At 47.6% G+C, this 26,218-nt stretch overlaps 2 protein-coding genes across 2 annotated transcripts in view; one reads left to right on the top strand and one right to left on the bottom strand.

Annotated features, from left to right (window-relative positions):
• Positions 1–13,156, top strand: part of ADCY3 (adenylate cyclase 3) — a 40,403-nt gene extending 27,247 nt beyond the window's left edge. Inside the window, exons 10-20 of the mRNA XM_062489588.1 lie at positions 14–175; positions 2,695–2,782; positions 3,391–3,507; positions 3,861–4,120; positions 4,210–4,291; positions 5,931–6,089; positions 8,277–8,423; positions 9,487–9,597; positions 10,395–10,521; positions 10,623–10,747; positions 12,869–13,156. Coding sequence (XP_062345572.1) covers positions 14–175; positions 2,695–2,782; positions 3,391–3,507; positions 3,861–4,120; positions 4,210–4,291; positions 5,931–6,089; positions 8,277–8,423; positions 9,487–9,597; positions 10,395–10,521; positions 10,623–10,747; positions 12,869–13,051 — 1,561 coding nt within the window. The 3' untranslated portion in view covers positions 13,052–13,156. The remainder of the gene's footprint in view (positions 1–13; positions 176–2,694; positions 2,783–3,390; positions 3,508–3,860; positions 4,121–4,209; positions 4,292–5,930; positions 6,090–8,276; positions 8,424–9,486; positions 9,598–10,394; positions 10,522–10,622; positions 10,748–12,868) is intronic.
• Positions 13,157–15,489: 2,333 nt separating this feature from the next.
• Positions 15,490–17,914, bottom strand: POMC (proopiomelanocortin). Its single transcript, XM_062489589.1, has 2 exons — positions 17,663–17,914; positions 15,490–16,428 (listed from the first exon to the last, which is right to left on the bottom strand). Exons 1-2 carry the CDS (start codon positions 17,780–17,782, stop codon positions 15,886–15,888), a joined length of 663 nt encoding a protein of 220 aa, XP_062345573.1. The 5' UTR covers positions 17,783–17,914; the 3' UTR covers positions 15,490–15,885.
• Between the last annotated feature and the right edge of the window lie 8,304 nt (positions 17,915–26,218).

The following is a 26,218-nucleotide window of genomic DNA, read 5'->3' as shown; positions in this document are numbered from 1 at the left end:
AACCCCCGAGCAGGTCGAAGGGAAAGAGCACCTTCCGTCTGTCGCTGCGCTTCGCCGACCCCGAGATGGAGACGAGGTACTCGGTGGAGAAGGAGAAGCAGAGCGGAGCCGCCTTCAGCTGCTCCTGCGTCGTCCTCTTCTTCAGCGCCCTGGTGGAGGCCGTCATCGACCCCGGGTACCGCGGGGACGCTCGCCGGGGTCCGCCCCGGGGGACGGATGGGGGGGGGGGGGGGAATGGAGGAGGAAAGGTTGGAATGTCCGGGAAAAGGAGGGAGAGGGGGAGAGAGAGAGAGAGAGAGACAGAGGGGATTTAATCTGGCAGGGAGGGGAAAGGGAAGGGTTCAGGGATAAATCCTTAGGATTAGGCCTGGAATTAGGATGGGTTCGGGGATAAATCCTTAGGATTAGGCCTGGAATTAGGATGGGTTCTGGGGATAAATCCTTAGGGTTAGGCCTGGAATTAGGATGGGTTCTGGGGATAAATCCTTAGGATTAGGCCCGGAATTAGGATGGGTTCGGGGATAAATCCTTAGGATTAGGCCTGGAATTAGGATGGGTTCGGGGATAAATCCTTAGGATTAGGCCTGGAATTAGGATGGGTTCGGGGATAAATCCTTAGGATTAGGCCCGGAATTAGGATGGGTTCGGGGATAAATCCTTAGGATTAGGCCTGGAATTACGATGGGTTCTGGGGATAAATCCTTAGGATTAGGCCTGGAATTAGGATGGGTTCTCAGGATAAATCCTTAGGATTAGGCCCGGAATTAGGATGGGTTCGGGGATAAATCCTTAGGATTAGGCCTGGAATTAGGATGGGTTCGGGGATAAATCCTTAGGATTAGGCCTGGAATTACGATGGGTTCTGGGGATAAATCCTTAGGATTAGGCCTGGAATTAGGATGGGTTCTCAGGATAAATCCTTAGGATTAGGCCTGGAATTAGGATGGGTTCTCAGGATAAATCCTTAGGATTAGGCCTGGAATTAGGATGGGTTCGGGGATAAATCCTTAGGATTAGGCCTGGAATTAGGATGGGTTCTGGGGATAAATCCTTAGGATTAGGCCTGGAATTAGGATGGGTTCTCAGGATAAATCCTTAGGATTAGGCCTGGAATTAGGATGGGTTCTCAGGATAAATCCTTAGGATTAGGCCTGGAATTAGGATGGGTTCGGGGATAAATCCTTAGGATTAGGCCTGGAATTAGGATGGGTTCTCAGGATAAATCCTTAGGATTAGGCCTGGAATTAGGATGGGTTCGGGGATAAATCCTTAGGATTAGGCCTGGAATTAGGATGGGTTCTGGGGATAAATCCTTAGGATTAGGCCTGGAATTAGGATGGGTTCTGGGGATAAATCCTTAGGATTAGGCCTGGAATTAGGATGGGTTCTCAGGATAAATCCTTAGGATTAGGCCTGGAATTAGGATGGGTTCTGGGGATAAATCCTTAGGATTAGGCCTGGAATTAGGATGGGTTCGGGGATAAATCCTTAGGATTAGGCCTGGAATTAGGATGGGTTCTCAGGATAAATCCTTAGGATTAGGCCTGGAATTAGGATGGGTTCTCAGGATAAATCCTTAGGATTAGGCCTGGAATTACGATGGGTTCTGGGGATAAATCCTTAGGATTAGGCCTGGAATTACGATGGGTTCTCAGGATAAATCCTTAGGATTAGGCCTGGAATTAGGATGGGTTCTGGGGATAAATCCTTAGGATTAGGCCTGGAATTAGGATGGGTTCTGGGGATAAATCCTTAGGATTAGGCCTGGAATTAGGATGGGTTCTGGGGATAAATCCTTAGGATTAGGCCTGGAATTAGGATGGGTTCTCAGGATAAATCCTTAGGATTAGGCCTGGAATTAGGATGGGTTCTCAGGATAAATCCTTAGGATTAGGCCTGGAATTAGGATGGGTTCTTAGGAGACGCTCTTAGGAGAAATCCTTAGAACAAGTCCTGATTTGGAATTAATTCTTCTATTAAGTTCTTTGAATAAATCCTAGGATTAGGATAAATTCTTAGGATCAATTCTTAGGGTAAGTTTTTGGGTTTAGTCCTGGAATTAGGATGGGTTCTTAGGATAAATCCTTAGGAATGGTCCCCTAATTATAATAATTTCTTAGGAGCAATTCTCAGGATTTGTCCATAAATTCGAACAATTCTTAAGATAACTTCTCAGTTAAAAAAATTTTTAACAAGTCCAAGAATTAGAGCGGGTTCTTAGGATAAATTTTGGAATTAGACTCAGCTCTTGGGATAAATCCTGGAATTCAAGCAAGCTCTTAGGCTTTATTCTTAGGACAAGTTCTTAGGACAAGTCCTAGAGTCAGAATAACTTCTTAGGATAAATTCTTAGGAAAAGGTCTGGAAACAGAAAAAGTTCTTAGGATGGGTTCTTAGACGAAGTCCTAGAATTAGAACAATTCCAGAAGAATTAGAATAATTCTTATTCTTAGAATAAATTCTTAGTTTAAATTCTTAGGACAAGCTCTTCCCAATCCCCTAAAATTCCGCTCTAACGTTCAACGCTCCCTTTTAATTTTTAATCCTTACAGAATTCCCGATTTTTTTATTTCCCCCCACCCCTCCCCCGTCTCTTTACCCACCTTTGAACAGGCGGTTTAATTTACTTTAATGGAGGTGATGAAGGAAGTGAATTAATTAATTAATTAATTAATTAACCCCCCCCCCCGGCAGGCTGGTGACGAACTACGTGACGTTTGCGGTGGGCGAGGCGCTGCTGGTGCTGCTGACGGTCTGCTCCTTGGCGGCCGTGTTCCCCCGGGTGAGAGGGGACAGCGAGGGGACAGGGAGGGGACAGCGAGGGGTCAGAGTGGGGACAGGGAGGGGACAGCGAGGGGTCAGAGTGGGGACAGGGAGGGGACAGAGAGGGGACAGAGAGGGGACAGGGAGGGGACAGAGTGGGGACAGGGAGGGGACAGAGTGGGGACAGGGAGGGGACAGAGAGGGGACAGAGAGGGGACAGGGAGGGGACAGAGAGGGGACAGAGTGGGGACAGGGAGGGGACAGCGAGGGGACAGGGAGGGGACAGAGTGGGGACAGGGAGGTGACAGAGTGGGGACAGAGAGGGGACAGGGAGGGGACAGGGAGGGGACAGAGAGGGGACAGGGAGGGGACAGAGTGGGGACAGAGTGGGGACAGAGAGGGGACAGGGAGGGGACAGCAAGGGACGGAGAGTGAACATCATGGGAACATCCCGGTCACACCCTGGGGACAATCCCGGTCACATCCTGGGGACAATCCCGGTTCTACCTTGGGGACAATCCCGGTTCCACCCTTTGGGGACAACCCTGGTCACACCCTTTGGGGACATCATGGCCGCCGCGTCCCCACCCCGGTGACCTCCCCGTTCCCCTGGGATTGTCCCCGCAGGCCTTTCCCAAAAGGTTGGTGGCCTTCTCCACCTGGATCGACCGCACCCGCTGGGCTCGCAACACCTGGGCCATGGCGGCCATCGCCATCGTCACCGCGGCCGACATCGTGGACATGGTGAGACCCTGGGGTGGCCACGCTGTCCCCGCTGCTGGCCCGGCCCTCGTGTCCCCTCGAGACCTCGGGTGGCACGTGGGGATGGTGGCCAGCGGGGCCACCTCGGGGCGGTGGCTGCGAGGAGCAGAGCAGACGTCGCGGTCACGTCACCACGGTGGCCACGGTGGCCACCGGATCCTCGCGTCCCCAGCTGGGCTAACGCGGGGACCGGCGTGGCGGCCAACGGGACATCGGGGTCACCTCGGGGCGGCGGCTGCGAGGAGCAGCCCAAAATGTTGCAGCTACGTCACCCTGGCGGCCACGGTGGCCGCGGCGTCCCCTCGCTGACCCCGTCCCCACCCTCGCGTCCCCAGCTCGGCTGCCGCCGCGCCCGCTGGCCGGCGACCAACGTGACCGCGGGGCCGCCGCGGGGCAGCGGCTGCTCCGAGCACCCCAAGTACTACGGCTACATCTCCCTGCTGGCCCTGGTGGCCACCGTGACGCTGGTCCAGGTGAGCCACATGGTCAAGCTGACCCTCATGGTGCTCATCACCGCCGCCACCGGCGCCCTCAACTTCTCCGCCTGGGAGCCCATCCTGGACCACTACGACCGGCGGCGTGGCCAGCGCGGCTCGTAAGGGGGGGGGGGGGAGGGGTTGGGAAGGCGGGCTGGGCGGTGGGGGATGGGATAATCCGGGATAATCCCTCGGGATGTGCCGGCAGGTCCGTGCTGGTCCCCTCCAAGTATTCCATGACCGCCATGATCTTCGTGGTGATGCTCAGCTTCTACTACTTCTCCCGGCACGTGAGTGGGTGGGAAGGTCTGCTTCCCTTTCCTTCCATTTCCCTTCCCATCCCTTCCCTTCCCTTCCCTTCCCTTCCCTTCCCTTCCCTTCCCTTCCCTTCCCTTCCCTTCCCTTCCCTTCCCTTCCCTTCCCTTCCCTTCCCTTCCCTTCCCTTCCCTTCCCTTCCCTTCCCTTCCCTTCCCTTCCCTTTCCCTTTCCCTTTCCCTTTCCCTTTCCCTTTCCCTTTCCCTTTCCCTTCCATTTCTCTTCCCTTCCCTTCCCCTTCCTTCCCTTCTCCTTCCATTTTCCTTCTTCCTTCCTTCCCTTTTCCTTCTTCTTTTTCCTTCCCTTTTCCTTCTTCCTCCTTCCCTTTTCATTCTATTTCTCATTTCCTTCTTTTTTCCCTTTTCCTTCCTCCTTCCCTTTCCCTTCTCCTTCCCTTTTCCTGCCCCTTTCTCCCCTTTTCCTTCCTTTTCCTCCTCTCGTACCTCTCCTTTCCCCCCTTCCCTTTTCTTCCTTCCCTTTTCCTCATTTTTTCCCTTTTTCTTTGGTTTTCCTCCTCTTTTCCACTTTTCCTCATCTTTGCTCCCTAAATCCCTTCCCTAAATGCCTTCCCTAAATGCCTTCCCTGATTCCCTGGAAGCTCCAGGACACCAGGATTTACCCCAGGCCCATCCACAGCACCTCCAGATTTTCCAAGGAAACCCCTGAAGGGTTTTCCGGCCCCCACCAATTCTGGGAATATCCTCATCCCATTATCCCATCCCATGGATCCCATTATCCCATCCCAACCCATTTTCCCATGGATCCCATTATCCCATTGTCCCATTGTCCCATTCCCAACAACGCTCCCATTCCCACCCCGGGGCCATCCTCATCCCAAACCCGTCCCACAAACCTTTTCCCACAATTCTCCCATCCCAGAACTGGGAATTCCCAAATTCCCCAAACCCCATTCCCAGGTGGAAAAGCTGTCCAGGACCCTTTTCCCACATTCCCAAACCCCATTCCCACATTCCCAATCCCCATTCCCACAATCCCCACCATTCCCACTATTCCCAATCCCTGTTCCTAGGTGGAGAAGCTGGCCCCGACCCTTTTCCCAAATCCCCAATCCCCATTCCCAATCCCCATTCCCAGTCCCCATTCCCGATCCCCATTCCCAATCCCCATTCCCAGGTGGGGAAGCTGGCCCGAACCCTTTTCCCACATCCCCATTCTCCTTTTCCCACATTCCCAATCCCCCATTCCCCCAAATCCCAATCACCATTCCCCCATTCCCCCAATTCCCACAATCCTCACCATTCCCCCCCATTCCCCCAATCCCATTCTCAATCCGGTTCCCGTCATTCCCAGGTGGAGAAGCTGGCCCGGACCCTTTTCCCAAATCCCCATTTCCCCATTGCCCCATCCCCACCATTCCCACCATTCCCACCATTTCCACCATTCCCACCATTCCCACCATTCCCACCATTCCCACCATTCCCACCATTCCCCCATTCCCAATCCCCATTCCCCATTCCCCATTCCCCGTTCCCAATCCCCATTCCCGTCATTCCCAGGTGCAGAAGCTGGCCTGGACCCTTTTCCCAGATCCTCATTCCCACCATTCCCCATTCCCCATTCCCCGTTCCCAATCCCCATTCCCATCATTCCCAGGTGGAGAAGCTGGCCCGGACCCTTTTCCTCTGGAAGATGGACGTCCACGAGCAGAAGGAGCGCGTCTCCGAGATGCGCCGCTGGAATGAGGCCCTGGTGGCCAACATGCTCCCGGAACACGTGGCCCGACACTTCCTGGGATCCAAAAAACGGGATGAGGTCGGTATTCCCGCTTTTTTTTCCCCCCCTGGGCCGTATTCCCGCGTTTCTCCGCCCTATTCCCGGCTCCGGCGTTTTTGCAAGGGGATGTTGGAATTCCATGAAATTCCCTCGGGATGGATTCTGAGTGTCCTGGATCCCACAATCCCGGAATGGTTTGGGATGGGATCCATGGACCTTCAATCCCATCCCAGGGACACTTCCCACAATCCCAGGGTAATCCAAATCCACCCTCGGACACTGCCAGGGATCCAGGGATTCTCTGGGAATTCCAGCCCAGACGGGAATTCCTTCCCAAGGTCCCAAATCCCAAGCTCCCCTTTCCCAGTGGAAGCCATTCCCTGGCTCCTGGCCCTCCAGCCCTTTCCCAAATCCCAGCTCTCCTTTCCCTCGGGAAAAGGCTCCGAGGATTCCCTGGATCCTTCCCTGATCCAGCTGCACATTCCCAGCTCTCCCAGCCTGGCATTGGATCCATCCCCATCCCGACTCCTCTCCAGGAAGGAATTTCAGGATCCAGGGGCTTCCCTGGGAATTCAGGACTCCAGAAAGGTTCTCCCTTCCCTTTTCCATCCCCAAATTCCATAAAAATCCTTCAGGGATGAATCCTGAGTGTCCTGGATCCCAGAATTCTGGGATGGTTTGGGATGGGATCCCAAAATGAGCATTCCACAACCAATAACCACCAACTGATAACCAATAACCAATAGCCAATAACCAATAGCCAATAACCAATAACCACCAACTGATAACCAATAACCACTGACCACTAACCACTAATCAATAACCAGTAACCAATAACCACCAACTGATAACCACTAATCAATAACCAATAACCACCAACTGATAACTAACGATCAATAATCAATAATCAATAACCACCAACTGATAACCAATAACCAATAGCCAATAACTAATAACCAATAATCAATAACCAATAACTAATAATCAATAACGAATAACCGCCAACTGATAACCAATAACCAATAGCCAATAACTAATAATCAATAACCAATAACTAATAATCAATAATGAATAACCGCCAACTGATAACCAATAACCAATAACCAATAGCCAATAATCAATAATCACCAACTGATAACCAATAACCACTGACCACTAACCACTAATCAATAACCAGTAACCAATAACCACCAACTGATAACCACTAATCAATAACCAATAACCACCAACTGATAACTAATGATCAATAATCAATAACCACCAACTGATAACTAACGATCAATAATCAATAATCAATAACCACCAACTGATAACCAATAACCAATAGCCAATAACTAATAACCAATAATCAATAACCAATAACTAATAATCAATAACGAATAACCGCCAACTGATAACCAATAACCAATAGCCAATAACTAATAATCAATAACCAATAACTAATAATCAATAATGAATAACCGCCAACTGATAACCAATAACCAATAACCAATAGCCAATAATCAATAATCACCAACTGATAACCAATAACCACTGACCACTAACCACTAATCAATAACCAGTAACCAATAACCACCAACTGATAACCACTAATCAATAACCAATAACCACCAACTGATAACTAATGATCAATAATCAATAACCACCAACTGATAACTAACGATCAATAATCAATAATCAATAACCACCAACTGATAACCAATAACCAATAGCCAATAACTAATAACCAATAATCAATAACCAATAACTAATAATCAATAACGAATAACCGCCAACTGATAACCAATAACCAATAGCCAATAACTAATAACCAATAATCAATAACCAATAACCAATAACTAATAACCAATAACCACCAACTGATAACCAATAAGCTATAACTAATAACCAATAATCAATAAACAATAACTAACAACCAATAATCAATAAGCAATAAGCAATAAGCAATCACCAATAATTATTAACCAATAGCCAATGATCAATGATAAATGACCAATCACCAACAACCAGTGATCAATAACCAATAACCAGTAATCCATAAACGATAACCGGGACTGCCCGTCCTGGGTGAGGGGTGGGTGAGGAGAGTGCGTTCCTGTCGCTCTCGGCATTCCCGGTGTTCCCGTCATTCCCCGTCATTCCCGTCGTTCCCATCATTCCTGGCATTCCCATCGTTCCCGTCGTTCCTGTCATTCCCGTCATTCCCGTCGTTCCCGGCGTTCCCAGGAGCTGTACAGCCAGTCCTACGAGGAGATCGGGGTGATGTTCGCGTCGCTTCCCAACTTTGCGGATTTCTACACGGAGGAGAGCATCAACAACGGCGGGATCGAGTGCCTGCGCTTCCTGAACGAGATCATCTCCGACTTCGACGGCGTGAGGGAAAAGGGGGGGAACGGGAGAAATGGGAATAACGGGAACAGGAATGGGAACGGGAACAGGAATGGGAACAGGAATGGGAACGGGAACAGCAGGGTTGAGTGCCTGCGCTTCCTGAACGAGATCATCTCCGACTTCGACGGCATGAGGGAAAAGGCGGAACGGGAGAAATGGGAATAACGGGAATGGGAACGGGAGTGCCGGGAATGGGAGAAACGTGAATGGGAATGGAAACAGGAACGGGAGAAATGGGAACAGGAATGGGAATGGGGACGGGAGAAAGGGAATGGGGATTGGAGAGACGGGAACGGGAGAAACAGGAGAAACGGGAATGGGAATGGGAGGAAGGGGAATGGGTACGGGAGAGACAGGAAGGGGAGAAACGGGTATAAGAACGGGAATGGGAAAAACCGGAATGGGAACGGGAGAAACATGAATAGAAACGGGAGAAACGGGAGAGGGAGAGGGAATGGGAATGGGAGCAGGAACGGAAATGCGAGTGGGAACGGGAATGGGAGTGGGAATGGGAATGGGAGTGGGAATGGGAGCGGGAATGGGAACGGGAATGGGAACGGGAATGGGATTGGGAGCAGGAGCAGGAATGGGAGCAGGAGTGGGTGTGGGAGCAGGAATGGGAATGGGATTAGGAATGGGAATGGGATTGGGAGCAGGAGCGGGAATGGGAGCAGGAGCGGGTGTGGGAATGTGATGGGAGCTGGAATGGGAGCAGGATTCCCAGCTGGGATGGGAATGTCCAGGTTGGATCCCAGCAGGAATCAAAGGGATTGTTCCAGTGGGACCATAGGGAATGTCCAGGTGGGATCACACGGGGAATCCTGGGAATATCCAGGTGGAATGGGGAATGTCCAGGTGGGATCACAGCAAGAATTTTGGGGAATATCCAGGTGGGATCAGACTGGGAATCATGGGGAACGTCCAGGTGGGATCAGAATGGGAATAATTGGGAACATCCAGGCGGGATCGCCGGGATCCACCCGGCCTTTCCTGCCGCGCTCCGACTGGGATCCGTGGCATTCCCGGGTTCCGTGTCCATGCGCAGCTGCTGGACGAGCCCCAGTTCCGCTGCATCACCAAGATCAAGACCATCGGCAGCACCTACATGGCCGCCTCCGGAGTGACGCCCGACGCCGGCGCCAACGGATTCGGAGCCGTGGTGAGCGCGGGATCCGTCCTTGGGATGTCCCTGGGGACTGTGGGATCGCTCCCTTCCTCCTTGTGTCCCATCTCCGTGTCCCGTGTCCGTGTCGAATCCCCAAATCCCATATCCCATCCCAATGTCCCGTCTCCATCTACGTGTCCCATCCCTGTGTCCCATCCCCAAATCCCATCCCTGCGTTCCATCTCCCATCTCCATTTCCGTATCCCATCTCCATCTCCATATCCCATCTGCATCTCCATCATCTCCATCTCCATGTCCCATCTCCGTATCCATTCCCCAAATCCCATCCCTGTGTCCCATCCCCAAATCCCGTCTCCATCTCCATATCCATATCCCATGTTCCCTCTCCATCATCTCCATCTCCATCTCCATCTCCATCATCTCCATCTCCATATCCCATCTCCATCATCTCCATCTCCATGTCCCATCTCCATATCCATTTCCCAAATCCCATCCCCAAATCCCATCCCTGTGTCCCATCCCCAAATCCCATCTCCATCTCCCATGTGCCGTCTCCATCTCCATCTCCATGTCCCATCTCCGTATCCATTCCCCAAATCATCCCCAAATCCCATCCCTGTGTCCCATCCCCAAATCCCATCTCCATTTCCCATATCCCATCCTCAAATCCCATCTCCATCTCCATATCCCATCTCCATATTCCATTCCCCAAACCCCATCCCCACCTCCCATCCCCGTCTCCCATCTTCCCCCGTTCCCGCCGTCCCTTCACCGCCGGGAGAAGGCGGGAAGGAAGGGGTGGGCCGATTCCCGGGAATTCCGCGCAGAAGGAGCCGCGGTCGGAGCGGGAGCGCTGGCAGCACTTGGCCGACCTGGCCGACTTCGCGCTGGCCATGAAGGTGACGCTGATGAACATCAACTACCAGTCCTTCAACAACTTCATGCTGCGCATCGGCAAGTCCGGGGGGAAACGCCGGGAATTCCGGGAATCCCGGGATGTTCCCGGCGTTATCCGTGTGGATTTTTTTTTCCCCCCCCCCCTCCTGCCGGGGTAGGAATGAACAAGGGGGCGGTGCTGGCCGGGGTGATCGGGGCCCGCAAACCCCACTACGACATCTGGGGCAACACGGTCAACGTGGCCAGCAGGATGGAATCCACCGGAGTCATGGGGAACATCCAGGTGGGAATGCCGGGAATGTCGGGACGGGTGGGATCGCACCGCCGGGAATGTGGGGAGTGAGGGGATTGGCGGGATCACCCAACTGGGAATGGTTGGGAGTGAATGGTCAGGTGGGATCGCACTGGGAATACGTGGGAATATTCAGGTGGGATCACCCATGTGGGAATGTCGGGAATGAGTGTTCAGGTGGGATCACCCAACAGGGAATGGTTGGGAATGTCCAGGTGGAATCACCTGGTTGGGAATGTTGGGAATGTCCAGGTGGGATCATCCAGTTGGGAATGTTGGGAATATCCAGGTGGGATCACCTGGTTGGGAATGTTGGGAATGTCCAGGTGGGATCATCCAGTTGGGAATGTTGGGAATATCCAGGTGGGATCACTCAGTTGGGAATGGTTGGGAATGTCCAGGTGGGAACACCCAACCGGGAATGTTGGGAATGTCCAGGTGGGATCACTCAGTTGGGAATGTCGGGAATGTCGGGACGGGTGGGATCGCACTGCCAGGAATGGCTGGAGTGAGGGGACTGCAGGGATCGCACCTTCAGGAATGCCGGGAATGTCGGGACGGGTGGGAACATCCCAGCCAGGAATGGTCGGGAATGAGTGGCCAGGTGGGGTCATCAAACTGGGAATGACTGGGAATATTCAGGTGGGATCGCCCCGCCGGGAACGTCGGGAGTGAGTGAGCAGGTGGGATTATCCGGCTGGGAATAATTGGGAATATCCAGGTGGAATCATCCTGGGAGTCTCAGGAATGTCCAGGTGGGATCACGCAACTGGGAATAAGTGAGGATATCCAGGTGGGATCACCCCTGGAATCTTGGGAATATCCAGGTGGGATGGGGAATGTCCAGGTGTGATCACACTGTGAACGACTGGGAATATCCAGGTGGGATCGCACCAGGAGTGATCAGGAATATCCCATCGGGAATCACAGGGAACATCCTGGTGGGATGGGGAACAACCAGGTGGGATCAGCCTGGGAATTGTGGGAATGTCCAATTGGGAATCACAGGGAATATCCAGGTGGGATCAGAACAGGACTTCACTGGGAATCTCAGGACTCCAGGAAGGGTCTCCTTTCCTTTTTTCCTCCTTTTCTATCCCCGAATTCCATAAAAATCCATCAGGGATGGATCCTGAGTGTCCTGGATCCCAGAATCCCGGAATGGTTTGGGATGGGATCCATGGACCTGAAATCCCATCCCATCCCATCCCATCCCTGCCATCCCAGGGTGTTCCAACTTTTCCTTGGACACTCCCAGGGATCCAGTAATCCTCTAGCAATCCCATTACCCCATTACCCCATTATCCCATTACCCCATTATCCCATTACCCCATTACCCCATTATCCCATTACCCCATTATCCCATTACCCCATTACCCCATTATCCCATTATCCCATTACCCCATTACCCCATTATCCCATTATCCCATTACCCCATTACCCCATTATCCCATTATCCCATTACCCCATTACCCCATTATCCCATTACCCCATAACCCCATTATCCCATTACCCCATTATCCCATTATCCCATTACCCCATTACCCCATTATCCCATTATCCCATTACCCCATTACCCCATTATCCCATTACCCCATAACCCCATTATCCCATTACCCCATTATCCCATTATCCCATTATCCCATTACCCCATTACCCCATTATCCCATTACCCCATAACCCCATTATCCCATTACCCCATTATCCCATTATCCCATTATCCCATTACCCCATTACCCCATTATCCCATTACCCCATAACCCCATTACCCCATTATCCCATTATCCCATTATCCCATTATCCCATTACCCCATTATCCCATTACCCCATTACCCCATTATCCCATTACCCCATTACCCCATTACCCATTATCCCATTTCCCCATTATCCCATTATCCCATTAACCCATTACCCCATTACCCCATTATCCCATTACCCCATTATCCCATTACCCCATTATCCCATTACCCCATTATCCCATCCCATGAATTTTCCTCCTTCCTGGGGATTTTCCATCCGCAGCTGGAATCCGACGGTTTCTCCGGGCTCTTCCCGCTTTCCCCCACATCCCACAGCGAGGAAAGATTCCCAGATTCCCGCTTTTCCGGGCAGGTGGTGGAGGAGACGCAGCAGATCCTGAAGGAATACGGATTCCGCTTCGTCCGGCGCGGCGCCGTCTACGTCAAGGGCAAAGGGGAGCTCCTGACTTTTTTCCTGAAGGGCCGGGAAAAACCGGGATCGTTCCTCGGAGCCGCCGCCGTGCCCCTGCCCCACCAGGTGCTGGAAAATTCCTGAGGATTCCTCGGGAATATCCACCGGGATCTGGAACCCATCCCCTCGGCACGGCCCTTCCCGGAGGATTTTTTTTTGGTTATTTTTGTTTTTTTGTTGTTGTTTTTTTTTTTCGACTGGGGCGGGTGTGGATTTTATTCCATGGAAAAGATGGGAAAGGCGGATACGGGTTTTTAATTTCCCCCCCCCCCCCCCCCCCCGGGATTTTTCCGCCGCGGGAATGTCGGACTTGGAGCGGTGGCGGCGATTCCAGGAGATCCAAACTCAGGGATGGTTGGGAATTTTTTTTTTTCCGGAGAATTCCTCCTGAATTCCTCCCACAGCACTGCAGGGAGGAGCCGGGAGAGCTCGAATCCGGATCCGGCTTGGATTTGGGGAAGGACGGGAGTTGTGTGGTCCAAATCCATAAATTTTATTGGAGAAACGACGGATTTTTTATTTGTGCCCCGCGGCCACGATCAGGACCGGGATCTGGATTGGGATTGGGATTGGAATTAGGATTGGAATTAGGATTACAATTGGGATTGGGATTGTTATTGTTGCTGGGATTGCGATTGGGATTGGGATCAAATTGGGGATTGGGATTGGGATCAGGATCAGGATTTAGATTAGGATTGGGACTGGGATCAGGATTAGGATAAGGAGCAAGATTGGGATCATGATGGGGATGGGTCTTGGGATTGGGATTGGGATTGGGATCAGGATCAGGATAGGAGTTGGGATTTGAAAGATCAGGATCGGGATCAGAATTGAGATGGGGATTGGGATCGGGATCAGGATCAGGACTGGGATGGAGACGGGGATTGGGATTTGGAATGGGACTGGGATCGAGATTGGGACTGGGATGGATGTTGGGATCAGGATTGGAATCAGCATTGGGATGGGGATGGGGATTGGGATGAGGATTTTGATTTGGATTGGGAACAGGAACGGGATCAAGATTGAGATTGGGATCAGGGTCAGGACTGGGATTAAGATTGGGATTGGGATGGGAATTGGGATTGGTGTTGGGATTGTGATCGGGATTGGGATTGGGATCAGCATTGAGATTGGGGTTGGGAGCAGGGTCAGATTGGGATTGGGATCTGCACTGGGATCTGGATTGGGATCTGGATTGGGATCTGGATTGGGATCTGGATTGGGATCTGGATTGGGATTGGGGTCAAGATCGAGATTAGGATTGGGATCAGGAACAGGATTTGGATTATGATTGAGACTGGAATTGGGATTGAGATTGAGACTGGGATTCGGATCAGGGTCAGGATCAGATTCGGGACTGGGATTGGGATCAGGATTGGAGCCGGGATTGAGATCGGGAAGGGTGTCAGGGTCAGGATCAGGACTGGGATGGAGATGGGGATCGTGATCAGGATCGGGATTGGGACGGATCTAAACTGGGATTGGGATTGGAATAGTGACCAGGATCAGGATTTTGATTGCGATCGGGACCCGGAATGGGATCGGGATTGAGATTAGGATTGGGATCGAGATTGGGATTAGGATTGGGATGAGGATTAGGATCAGGAATGCGATCGGGATCGGGGTCAGCATTGGGAATGGTACCCATGGAATGTGGGGAGTCGGGGGCATTCCTGGGGTTGGGATCAGCTCCAACAGAAGCAGTGGAATTCCAAAACTGAATTCCCGATTCCGGAATCCCGGGCTGATTTTTTCCAGGGATAACGGGGAGGGCTCCGGTGCTTTTCCAAGGCGATGTTGGATTTGGGAGGGATCCCGGAATGGTTTGGATGGGAAAGGATCTGAAATCCCATTCCATGGGCAGGGACGCATCCCAGACTTTCCTTGGACACTCCCAGGGATCCGGGAATTCTCTGGGAATTCCAGCCCAGCCGGGAATTCCTTCCCAAATCCCACTCCCCCCCTTTCCCAGGGAATTCCCTCCATTCCCAGCTCTCCCAGCCCGGCGTTGGAACCATCCCCATCCTGACTCCTCTCCCTGAGAAGGAATTCCGGGAATTTGGAACTCCAGGAAGGGTCTCCCTTCCCTTTTCCATCCCCAAATCCCATTAAAAAATCCTTCAGGATGGATCCTGAGCGTCCTGGATCACAGAATCCCGGAATTCCGTTGATAGGATCGGCGGATTTTAAATCCCAACCCGGTGCAATCCCACAATCCCAGGGTGGATCCAGGATTTTCTTGGATACTCCCGGCGATCCAGGGATTCTCTGGGAATTCTTTTCCAGTCTCTCCCCACCCTCCCAGCCGGGAATTCCATCCCAAAAACATCCCCCCTTTTCCCGTGGGAATCCATTCCCTGTGCCCTGCCCCGGCTCTGGTTTCCCCATGGAAAAAATTCCCAGTTCCTTCCCAGAATTCCCAAACCGGGAATTCCACCTCATTCCCTCATCCCAAATTTTTGTCCCCTCCACCCATTCCCAACCTTCCGATTCTTCCCCGATTCCCATTTTGTCCCCGTTCTCCAAACGCTCTCATCCGTTAATCTTTTTTTTTTTTTTTTTTTTTTTAAATTTCTTCGGGAATTTTCCATCCCTCCTTTACGATATTTTTACGGGATCCTGCCATCCCAAGAATTCCCGACCGGGTTCCGTCCCATTCCAAGAATCCCCAGCCAAGAATTCCACCGCCCTCATTCCCACCCGGAATCCCGGGATTCTTAATTTTAATATATATGTATTTTATTATTTTTTTTTAATTTTAATTAGGAAGGATTAAGCGCTAAGGGGACACTACAGGGGAGGGGGCGGCTCGAATCCCGTGGGATTTTTCCCGGATTTTTTCCGTTTTGTTTTTTTTTTGTTTGTTTTTTTTTTGTTGTTGTTGTTTTTTTTTTAAATTTCTTTCCCGGATTTTTCCGTCACTGCCCGTCCTTGGAAAAGCTTTTCCCGATGGCGTTCTTGAAGAGCGTCACCAGCGGAGTCCGGATCCTCTCCGAGCTCATGAAGCCTCCGTAACGCTTCTTCTTCTGGGAATTCCGTGGGAATTTCGGGAATTCCTCCTCTTCCTCTTCCTCCTCCTCTTCCGAGGGCTCTGCCCGCCGGAATTCCAGCTGGGAATTCTCCGCCGATTCCTCCTCGGCTCCGTTGGGATAAACCTTGACTGGTCTCCTCTTGCGGCCGACGGGTTTTCCCCACCGGAAGTGCTCCATGGAATACGAGCGCTTCCCGTCTTTTCCCGCCTCTTCCGAACGGCGGGAAAAGGGAATTCCGGGATCGTTCCCGGCTCCCTCTTCCCGTTTCCTCATCCCGGGATCGCTGCTGTTTTTCCGACCGAATTGGTTCCACCGGAAGTGGCTCATGACGTACCTGCGGAGGCTCTCGGAGAGGGGCTGGAATTGCCCATTCCCAGGAAAAAGCGGAGATTCCAAGGAAAGCCGGGCCCGGCACGATCCCGCGCAGGCCTGGAACGAGGCGGGAAATGGGAATTCCCGCATGGAGTTCCCACTTTTTTTTTTTTTTTTTTTTTTTTTTGAGGGGCGGTCGGGGTTATTTGGGAATGGGGGACTCGGGGTCCTCTGGGAGCGGCGTTCCCAAAAAAAAAAAAAAAAAAAAAAATCCCATGTTTGGGAATTGCCAGGAAAAATGAGGGCGACGGGAATTGCGGGATGGAATTCCAACCTTTGGTGATAAATCTGGATTGGGAATCGTTTGGGAATGGGGGACTCGGGAGCCTCTGGAAGAGGCGTTCCCACAGAAAATTTTGGGAATCTTCATGGTTGGGAATTCCCATGTTTGGGAATTCCTTGGGAAAATGCAAGGAACGGGAACTCCGAGATGGAATTCCAACTTTTCGGGATGGCCGGGATCGTTTGGGAATGGGGGACTCGGGAGCGTCTGGAAGCGGAAAAATTTTGGGAAAATCCCTTTTGGGAGGGGTTTGGGAATTCACCGGAAAGCCGCAAGGAATGGGAATTCTGGGATGGGATTCCCACTTTTCACGATCCTGGAGTTTGGGATCATTTGGGAATGGGGGACTCGGGAGCCTCTGGAAGGTTTTCGCAAAAAAAAAAAAAAAAAAAAAAAATTGGGGAATTCTCATGTTTGGGAATTCCCTGGGGTAAATCCAAGGAATGGGAATTCTGGGGTAGAATTCCAACTTTTCGGGATGGTCGGGAATCGTTTGGGAATGGGGGACTCGGGAGCCTCCGGAAGCGGAAAAATTTTGGGAGAAGCCCAAATTTGGGAATTCCCTGGAAAACCGCAAGGAATGGGAATTCTGGGATGGGATTCCCACTTTTCATGATCCTGGAGTTTGGGATTGTTTGGGAATGGGGGACTCGGGAGCCTCTGGAAGTGGAAAAATTTTGGGGGAATCCCCTGTGGCAGGGATTTGGGAATTCCCAAATTTAGGCTTTTTTTTTTTTTTTTTTTTTTTTTTTTTTGGGATTTGAACCCCAAAATACCTCCAGGAAAATTCTTATTCCCAAATCCCTTCTTTCTTTTTTTTTTTTTTTTTTTTTTTTTGGAATTTTGGCATTTGATTTCCCAAGGAAATCTTTTGGGATTATTGGCATTTGATCCCCCCCCAAAAAAATCTGGGAAAATCCCCATTCCCAAATCCCACCTCGCTTCCATCCCTTCCCTTTCCCTCATTCCCAACCCTTCATCCCACATTCCCAAATTCCCAGGATTTACCAGAATTCCGGCTTCGCTGCTCAGATCCCGGCACTTGGAATTCTCCCGGCACGGATCGGAAGCTCCGACGCAATTCCAAAGGATCAACCCCAGCACCACGGGAAGGATTCCCGATCCCATCCCGGCCGGAAAAAACGGGATCACACCGGGAGAGGAGAACCGGAAAACGGGGAAGAAACTGCGGGGGGAAAATAAAATAAATAAATGAATAAATAAATGAATAAATAAATAAATGAATGAATAAATAAATGAATGAATAAATAAATAAATGAATAAATAAATAAATGAATGAATAAATAAATAAATAAACGAATAAATAAATAAATGAATAAATGAATAAATGAATAAATAAATGAATAAATAAATAAATGAATAAATAAATAAATAAATGAATAAATAAATAAATAAATGAATAAATGAATAAATAAATAAATAAATGAATAAATAAATAAATAAATAAATAAATAAATAAATGAATGAATAAATAAATGAATAAATGAATAAATAAATAAATAAATAAATGAATAAATAAATAAATAAATAAATAAATAAATGAATAAATAAATAAATGAATAAATAAATAAATGAATAAATAAATAAATAAATAAATAAATCCCCCCCACCCCCCCAAAAAAAAAGAAAAAAAAAAATTCCTTGTAACTGCTGGGAAATTCCGGAATTCCTTCGGGATCGGAGTTCTATTCCCCGTGCCTCAGTTTCCCTCGGGAAAAAAATTCCCTGCGTTATTCCCATTAAAATTCCCATTTTTTTTTTCCCCTCCTCTCTCTCTCCCCCCCCTACAAAAAAAAAAAAAAAAAAAAAAATCTGGGAATATCCAGGTGGGGAATTTTTCCCTAAATTTGGTTTTTTGGTTTTTTTTTTGTTTTTTTGTTTTTTTTTTGAGGGGGGGGAGGGAAAAAAAAAAGCGGAATTCCAAGGATTGGGAATCCTTAAAAAAAAAAAAATCGGGAGAAAAAATAAAAAAAAAAAAAATTCCCTCCGGAGCGTTCCCGGAGGGGAGGAAAAAATCCCAGGAAAAATTAAAAATTCCCGGAGTTTTTATTTTAATTTTATTTCTTTTTATGTTTCTTTTTATTTTTATTTCTATTTTTTATTTCTATTTTTATTTTTATTTTATTTTTTATTTTTATTTTTACTTTTACTTTTATTTTTATTTTTATTTTTATTTCGAGTTTTATTTTAACTTGTATTTCTATTTTTATTTTTATTTTTACTTTTATTTTTGTTTCTATTTTTACTTTTATTTCTATTTCTATTTTTATTTTTATTTTTACTTTTTATTTTTACTTTTTATTTTTATTTCTATTTTTTATTTTAACTTTTACTTCTATTTTTATTTTTACTTTTACTTTTATTTTTATTTCTATTTTTACTTTTAATTCTGCTTCTATTTCTATTTTTATTTCTATTTCTATTTCTATTTCTATTTCTATTTCTATTTCTATTTCTATTTCTATTTCTATTTTCTATTTTATTTTTATTTCTATTTTTACTTTTATTTCTATTTCTATTTCTATTTCTATTTCTATTTCTATTTCTATTTCTATTTCTATTTCTATTTCTATTTCTATTTCCATTCCTATTTCTATTTTTATTTTTATTTCTATTTTATTTTTACTTTTATTTCTATTTTTACTTTTACTTCTATTTCTACTTTTATTCCTATTCCCATTCCCATTCCTATTTTTATTTTTATTTTTTTTATTCCCCCCTACCCATTCCCCACCTAAAAAAAAAAGCCCCAAAAATTCTGCGAAAACTGAAAAAAAACCAACTTTTTTTTCCCCTGTTTTATTTTTTTTTTTTTTTTGGGATTTACCTGGGAATTGGATCCCGGCTGCTCCTTCCCGGCTTTTTTTTTTTTGTTTTCCTTTTTTGTTGTTGTTTTTTTTTTTTTTCCCCCCTGCTGCGGTTTCCAGGGAATCTCTGGCTCCTCTCGGCTCTTCCCGAGGTTTTTTATATCCAGAGGGAAAGGAGGAGCCAGAGGGGGGAAAATCGGGATGGATCCAGGTGGGAACAAAGGAACCGGGATTTGCAGAACCGGGAAAATTTTCCAGGGTGGTTTTGGGGAGATGGGAAAAGATGGAGAGAAAGAGAGAGAGAGAGAGGAAAAATAACTAAAAATAAAAATAAAAATTAAAAAATAAAAATAAAAATAAAAATAAAAATAAAAATAAAAATAAAAATAAAAATAAAAATAAAATAAAAATAAAAATAAAATTAAAAATAAAAATAAAATAAAAATAAAAATAAAAATAAAAATAAAAATAAAATAAAAATAAAAATTGAAATAAAGGGAGGTAAAATAAAAAAAAATAAAATGGGAATGGGGTAAAAAAAAGAGAAGGGGAATGGAAATGAAAATGGGAGGGAGGGAAGGTGAAGTGAAATAAAAAATGGAATTAGTGAAGTGTAAAATAAAATGAAATAAAATGAAATAAAATGAAATAAATAAAATAAAATAAAATAAAATACACAATACAGTACAATAAATAAAATTGATAAAATAAAAAAATATAAAATAAAGTAAAATAAGAACCCCTGATCCCAAATCCCAAAATCCCATCCCTAAAACCCTTTCCCATCTCCCAAATTCTTCCCAAACCTTCCTCATTTTTTCCCCAAATCCACCCCAGATCTCAAATCCCAAATCCATCCCAAATTTATCCCAGATCCCAAATCCATCTCAAATCCCAGATTCCTAAATCCCAAACCCCTGATCCTGAATCCCGAACCCCAAACCCGCAACCCCAAATCCCAAATCCCAGATCCCAGATCCCAAATCTCAAACCCCTGATCCTGAATCCCGAATCCTGAATCCCAAACCCCAAACCCCAAATCCCAAATTCCAAACCCCAAATCCCAAATCCCATAATCCCAAATTCCCATTCCAGATCCCGAATCCCAAATCCCAAACCCCGAACCCCAAACCCTAAACCCCAGATCCCAAATCTCAAACCCCTGATCCTGAATCCCGAATCCTGAATCCCAAACCCCAAATCCCAAACCCCAAATCCCAAATCCCAAACCCCAAACCCCAAACCCGAAACCCCAAACCCCAAACCCCAAATCCCATAATCCCAAATTCCCAATCCCTGCTCCCCCCCTAAAACCCCCCCCCCCCCAAAAAAAATCATGGAAATCTTGGAATTCCTGGGAATTGGGGAAATTTTTTAAATTTTTTTTTTAATTTTTTTTTTTTTTTTCCCAACCTAAAGTTGGGAATTGTGGATTTAAGGTTGGGGAAAAATGTTGGGATTTGTTAAATGCGAGGTTGGAATTCCCGGAATTCTCAGGGATTTGTGGTGCCGGGGGATAAATGCGAAGGGATTCCCATTTTCCTGGGAGGGATAATTCCCAGGATTGGGGTTTTTTTTTGGTTTTTTGTGGGATTTGTGGATGTGGGCGGATGGCAGGAGAGGGGGAGATGGGAAAAAAATGGGGGAAAAATGGGGGGAAAAAGAGAAAAATGGGGAAAATGGGGGGGAAATGGGGGGAAAATGGGGGAAAAAAACAGGAAAAAATGGGGGAAAATGGGAAAAACGAGGAAAAAAACAGGAAAAAATGGGGGAAAATGGGAAAAACGAGGAAAAAAACAGGAAAAAATGGGGGGAAAAATGGGGGGAAATGGGGGAAAAATGGGGGGAAAATGGGAAAAAAAAGCAGGAAAAATGGGGAGAAAATGGGAAAAACGGGAAAAAAACAGGAAAAAAGGGGGGAAAATGGGAGAAACAGGGGGAAAAAACAGGAAAAAAATGGGGGAGAAAAGGGAAAAATGGGAAAAATGAGAAAAATGGGGAAAACGGGAAAAAATAGCAAAAAAAAAGGGGGAAAAATTGGGAAAAATGGGGAAAATGGGGGAAAAATGGGAAAATCAGGGAAAAATGGGGGGAATGGAAAAAAGGGGGGGAAAATGGAGGAATAATGGGAGAAAATGGGAAAAATGGGGAAAAAACAGGAAAAATGGGGGGAAAATGGGAAAAAATGTGAAAAAACCAGGAAAAAGTGGGAATAAACAGGGAAAAATCAGGAAAAAACAGGGAAAATGGGGAAAACCAGGAAAAATTGGAAAAGTCAGGAAAAAAAGTAGGGAAAAATCTGGAAAAATTCGGGAAAAAACAGGGAAAAATCAGGGAAAAAAAACAGGGAAAAATTGGGAAAAAAACAGGGGAAAAAAACCGGAAAAAAATGGGAAAAGTCAGGAAAAAAACAGGGAAAAATCGGGAAAAATCAGGGGGAAAAAATCAGGAAAAAATGGGGGGAAAATCAGGAAAATTGGGAAATTGGGGGAAAGGGTGGGAAATGGGGAAAATGGGAAAAAAATGTGGAAAATCCAGGAAAAAGTGGGAATATGCAGGGAAAAAATCAGGAAAAAACAGGGAAAATGGGGAAAACCAGGAATAATGGGAAAAATCGGGAAAAATGGGAAAAAAAAAAAACAGGGAAAAACCAGGGAAAAATCAGGGAAAAAAAACCCAGGGAAAAATCGGGAAAAATCGGGAAAATTCAGGAAAAAACAGGGAAAATGGGGGAAAATGGGAAAAATCAGGAAAATTGGGAAAAGTCAGGAAAAAATCAGGAAAAAAATCGGGAAAAATCAGGAAAAAAACCCAGGGAAAAGTCGGGAAAAAAATCAGGAAATAAAAGGGAAAAAAAATCAGGAAAAAACAGGGAAAAATCAGGAAAAATCGGGAAAAAAATCAAGAAAATTGGGAAATGGGGGAAAAGGGTGGGAAATGGGGAAAATGGGAAAAAAATGTGAAAAAGACCAGGAAAAAGTATGGGGGGGGGGGAAATCGGGAAAAAACAGGGGAAAATGGGAAAAATTGGGGAAAAAAAGGGGGGGAAAAGTGGGAAAAATGGGAAAAAATGTGGGGAAAAAAGTGGGAAAAACGGGGAAAAAAACAGGAAAAAAACCAGGAAAAAAATCCCATTGGCAGGAATTTCTTTTCTCTCTAATCGATCCCAAAACGATCCCATGATTTATCGGGAATCGAGCTTGGAAAAAAAAAAAAGGGATTTTCCCGGTCGGAAAAATGTCGGGATCATTTTGTCGGGAAAGGATTTTTCCATCTCGTGTCGTTCCAGGGGCAGGGAGGTTTTCCATAATCCCGGTTTTTTTCTTTTATGTTTTTTAATTTTTTTTTTTTTTTGTGGGACATCGTAATTCCCAGAAATTCGGGATGTGCCGTCCTTTCCTGACGGGATCGGTTTTTCCTACGTAATTCCTGCCCTTTCCCGATTTATCCGGGAACGGGATCGCACCTGGATGAGAATGAGCTCCGGGGCCGGGTGTGAAAATCACGGATGGGCTCAAATCCCACAAATCCGTCGGAGCCGGAATTGAGGGAAGAGCACAAAAAATAAAATAAAAAAAAAAAAAAACCCAACAAAAACCCCAAAATAAAAACTTGGGACTTTTGCGGGATTTTTTTTTTTTAATTTTTTTTTAAATTTTTTTTTGGGATGGGGGCGGATTTCGAGCTCGGATTCAAAGGTTTTTTTTTTTTTTCAGGCCCTAAATCCGCGATTCCCGGTTTTCATAAATCCGCGATTCCCAAACTTAAAACCTCTCGAGATTCCAAGATTTCCATGATTTTTTTTTTTTTTTTTTTTTTTGGGTGGTGGGAAAAAAGAAAGAAAAAAGGAGTTGCTGAGGTACCGAAATCTCTGGGAAAAGCCGGACGGGAAAACCCCGAGATTCCCAAATTTTCACAATCCGGGTTTGGGATTTCCATGTCCTGACTCAGATCCCGTTTCCAAGCTCAAAAATCCGGGATTTTTCAGGGAATAATCAGTGGGGAAAGGAAATCCAGAGGTTCCTGAATTCCAGGGAATCCCAGATCCGATGAGATCTGGATCCGATCCCGCTCCAGCCCAAATCCCTGGATGCAGAAATTCCCTGGGATTCCCAGGAATTCCCAGCTGGAGATTTCTCAGGAAGGATTGGGAATCCTGGGATTCCCGGGATTGAGAATCTTGGGATTTGGGATGGATCGCGGGATTCCGGGAATTCCGGTGGGATTCGTGATGGATTTGGGATCCTGGGATTCCGGGAATTCCGGTGGGATTCGTGATGGATTTGGGATCCTGGGATTCCGGGAATTCCGGTGGGATTCGTGATGGATTTGGGATCCTGGGATTCCGGGAATTCTGGTGGGATCTGAGATGGATTTGGGATCCCGGGATTCCGGGAATTCCGGTGGGATTCGTGATGGATTTGGGATCCTGGGATTCCGGGAATTCCGGTGGGATTCGTGATGGATTTGGGATCCTGGGATTCCGGGAATTCCAGTGGGATTCGGGATAGAGTGGGAAGAGGAGAAGCTGAAAAGAGGGAGGGAGTCGGAATCCCAGAGTCCCGGAATTCCAGAGTAATTTGGGATGGGTTAGGGTTATTTGAATTCGGGATTCCTGGACCTTCAACCCCATTATCCCATTATCCCATTATCCCATTATCCCATTATCCCATTATCCCATCCCATTATCCCATCCCATCCCATCCCATCCCGAGTTGCTCCAAACTTTCCTTGGACGCTCCCAGGGATTCTCTGGGAATTCCAGCCCAGCTGGGAATTCCTTCCCAAATCCCATTTCCCCCTTTCCCAGGGAATTCCCTCCATTCCCATCCCGGCATTGGATCCATTCCCATCCTGACTCCTCTCCGGGAAGGAATTTTGGGAATTCCGTGGGAATTCAGGACTCCAGGAAGGGTCTCCCTTCCCTTTTCCATCCCCGAATTCCATAAAAATCCCTCGGGATGGATCCTGAGTGTGCTGGATCCCGGAATCCCGGAATTGCACGGATGGGATCCGTGGACCTTCAATCCCATCCCATCCCAACCCCGCCATCCCAGGGTGCTCCGGGATTTCCTTGGACGCTCCCGGAATCCAGGGATTCTCTGGGATTTCTTTTCCAGCCCCTTCCCACCCTCCCAGCCGGGAATTCCTTCCCAAAATCTTCCCCCCCCCCCCAAAAAAAGTCTCCCCTTTCCCAGTGGGAATTCCATCCCCTGGCTCCTCTCCTTCCGTCCCTTTCCCCAATCCCAGCTCTCCCGGAGCCCCTCGCCGATCCCAAATTCCCCTGGAACCTTCCCTTTTCCATCCGGACATTCCCACCTCTCCCTCTTTGGGAGGGATCACATCCCAGATTCCTCCTCCCTCTTTCCCTCCTGCTTCTCCTCTCCCAAAAAATAAAAAAAAAAATCAAGAAAAGCAACCCCAAACCCCGGAATTTTCACCACAAATCCCAAATTTCCCCACCCCCTTTTTCCCTAAATCCCATCCATCCGTACCGAGCCCAGCTTTGTCTCCTTCAAAAACCGGGAACATTTTCCCTATTTTTTTTTTGTTTTGTTCTTTATTTTTTATTTCTTTTAATTTTTTTTTTTTTTTGTGCCCGGAGCCACTCCAGGGATAGGGGGGACATCGGATGCTCCCCCTTTTCCAGAGGCGTCCGGAGCCGTCTCCGCCTCTGACGCCAAAGCTCGGGATGAGCTCGGATTGTCCGGAGGGTTTTATTATCCCTGAGAATAATGAACCGATGGAAAATCAAAGGGAATAAAGCTCCGGGAGGAGAGGAGGTCAAATCCATTTAGGAGCCGGGAAGTGGCTCTGGAGTGCTCGGATAAAAAAGCTCCGGATGGAGACGGCTCCATGGGGAGGGGGGGGGGGAAATAAAAAAATAAAAATAAATTAAATTAAAAAAAAAAAAAAAAAAAGGGGAATGGGAACGGCGAGGGCTCCGCGAAGAAAGGCGGATAATGGATTCGATGAATGGGAAAACGTCGATCCCGGACAATGGCGGGAAGATGGATGGGAGTTAATGGAAAAAAAAAAAAAAAACAAAAAAACTCTGGAAAAATCTCCGGAGCAGCCCGAAGGAAAGAGGGATTTGGGGAGGGAGGCGGGATTGGATTTGGGGTCGGAATTCCTGGGGGTTTTTTCCTTATTGCTCCTTCTTTGCCTTCTTGTTGCTGGTGGAATTCCTGGGAATAGCTGGAGGGGAAATGGGGAATGTTGAGGGGAGGGGACTGATCCATGGAATTCCTGGGAATGGCTGGAACGGGGTCGGGAATGTTGAGGGGAGGGGACTGATCCATGGAATTCCTGGGAATGGCTGGAACAGGGTTGGGAATGTTGAGGGGAGGGGACTGATCCATGGAATTCCTGGGAATAGCTGGAGGGGAAATGGGGAATGTTGAGGGGAGGGGACTGATCCATGGAATTCCTGGGAATGGCTGGAACAGGGTTGGGAATGTTGAGGGGAGGGGACTGATCCATGGAATTCCTGGGAATGGCTGGAACAGGATCGGGAATGTTGACGGGAGGGGACTGATCCATGGAATTCCTGGGAATGGCTGGAACGGGGTCGGGAATGTTGAGGGGAGGGGACTGATCCATGGAATTCCTGGGAATGGCTGGAACAGGATCGGGAATGTTGAGGGGAGGGGACTGATCCATGGAATTCCTGGGAATGGCTGGAACAGGGTCGGGAATGTTGATGGGAGGGGACTGATCCATGGAATTCTTGGGA

The sequence above is a fragment of the Cinclus cinclus genome, chromosome 3, assembly GCF_963662255.1.
Source record: "Cinclus cinclus chromosome 3, bCinCin1.1, whole genome shotgun sequence".
NCBI classification, from domain to species: domain Eukaryota; kingdom Metazoa; phylum Chordata; class Aves; order Passeriformes; family Cinclidae; genus Cinclus; species Cinclus cinclus.
Note: the sequence above shows the minus strand (reverse complement) of the source record. Positions and strands in the feature narration are given on the sequence as shown.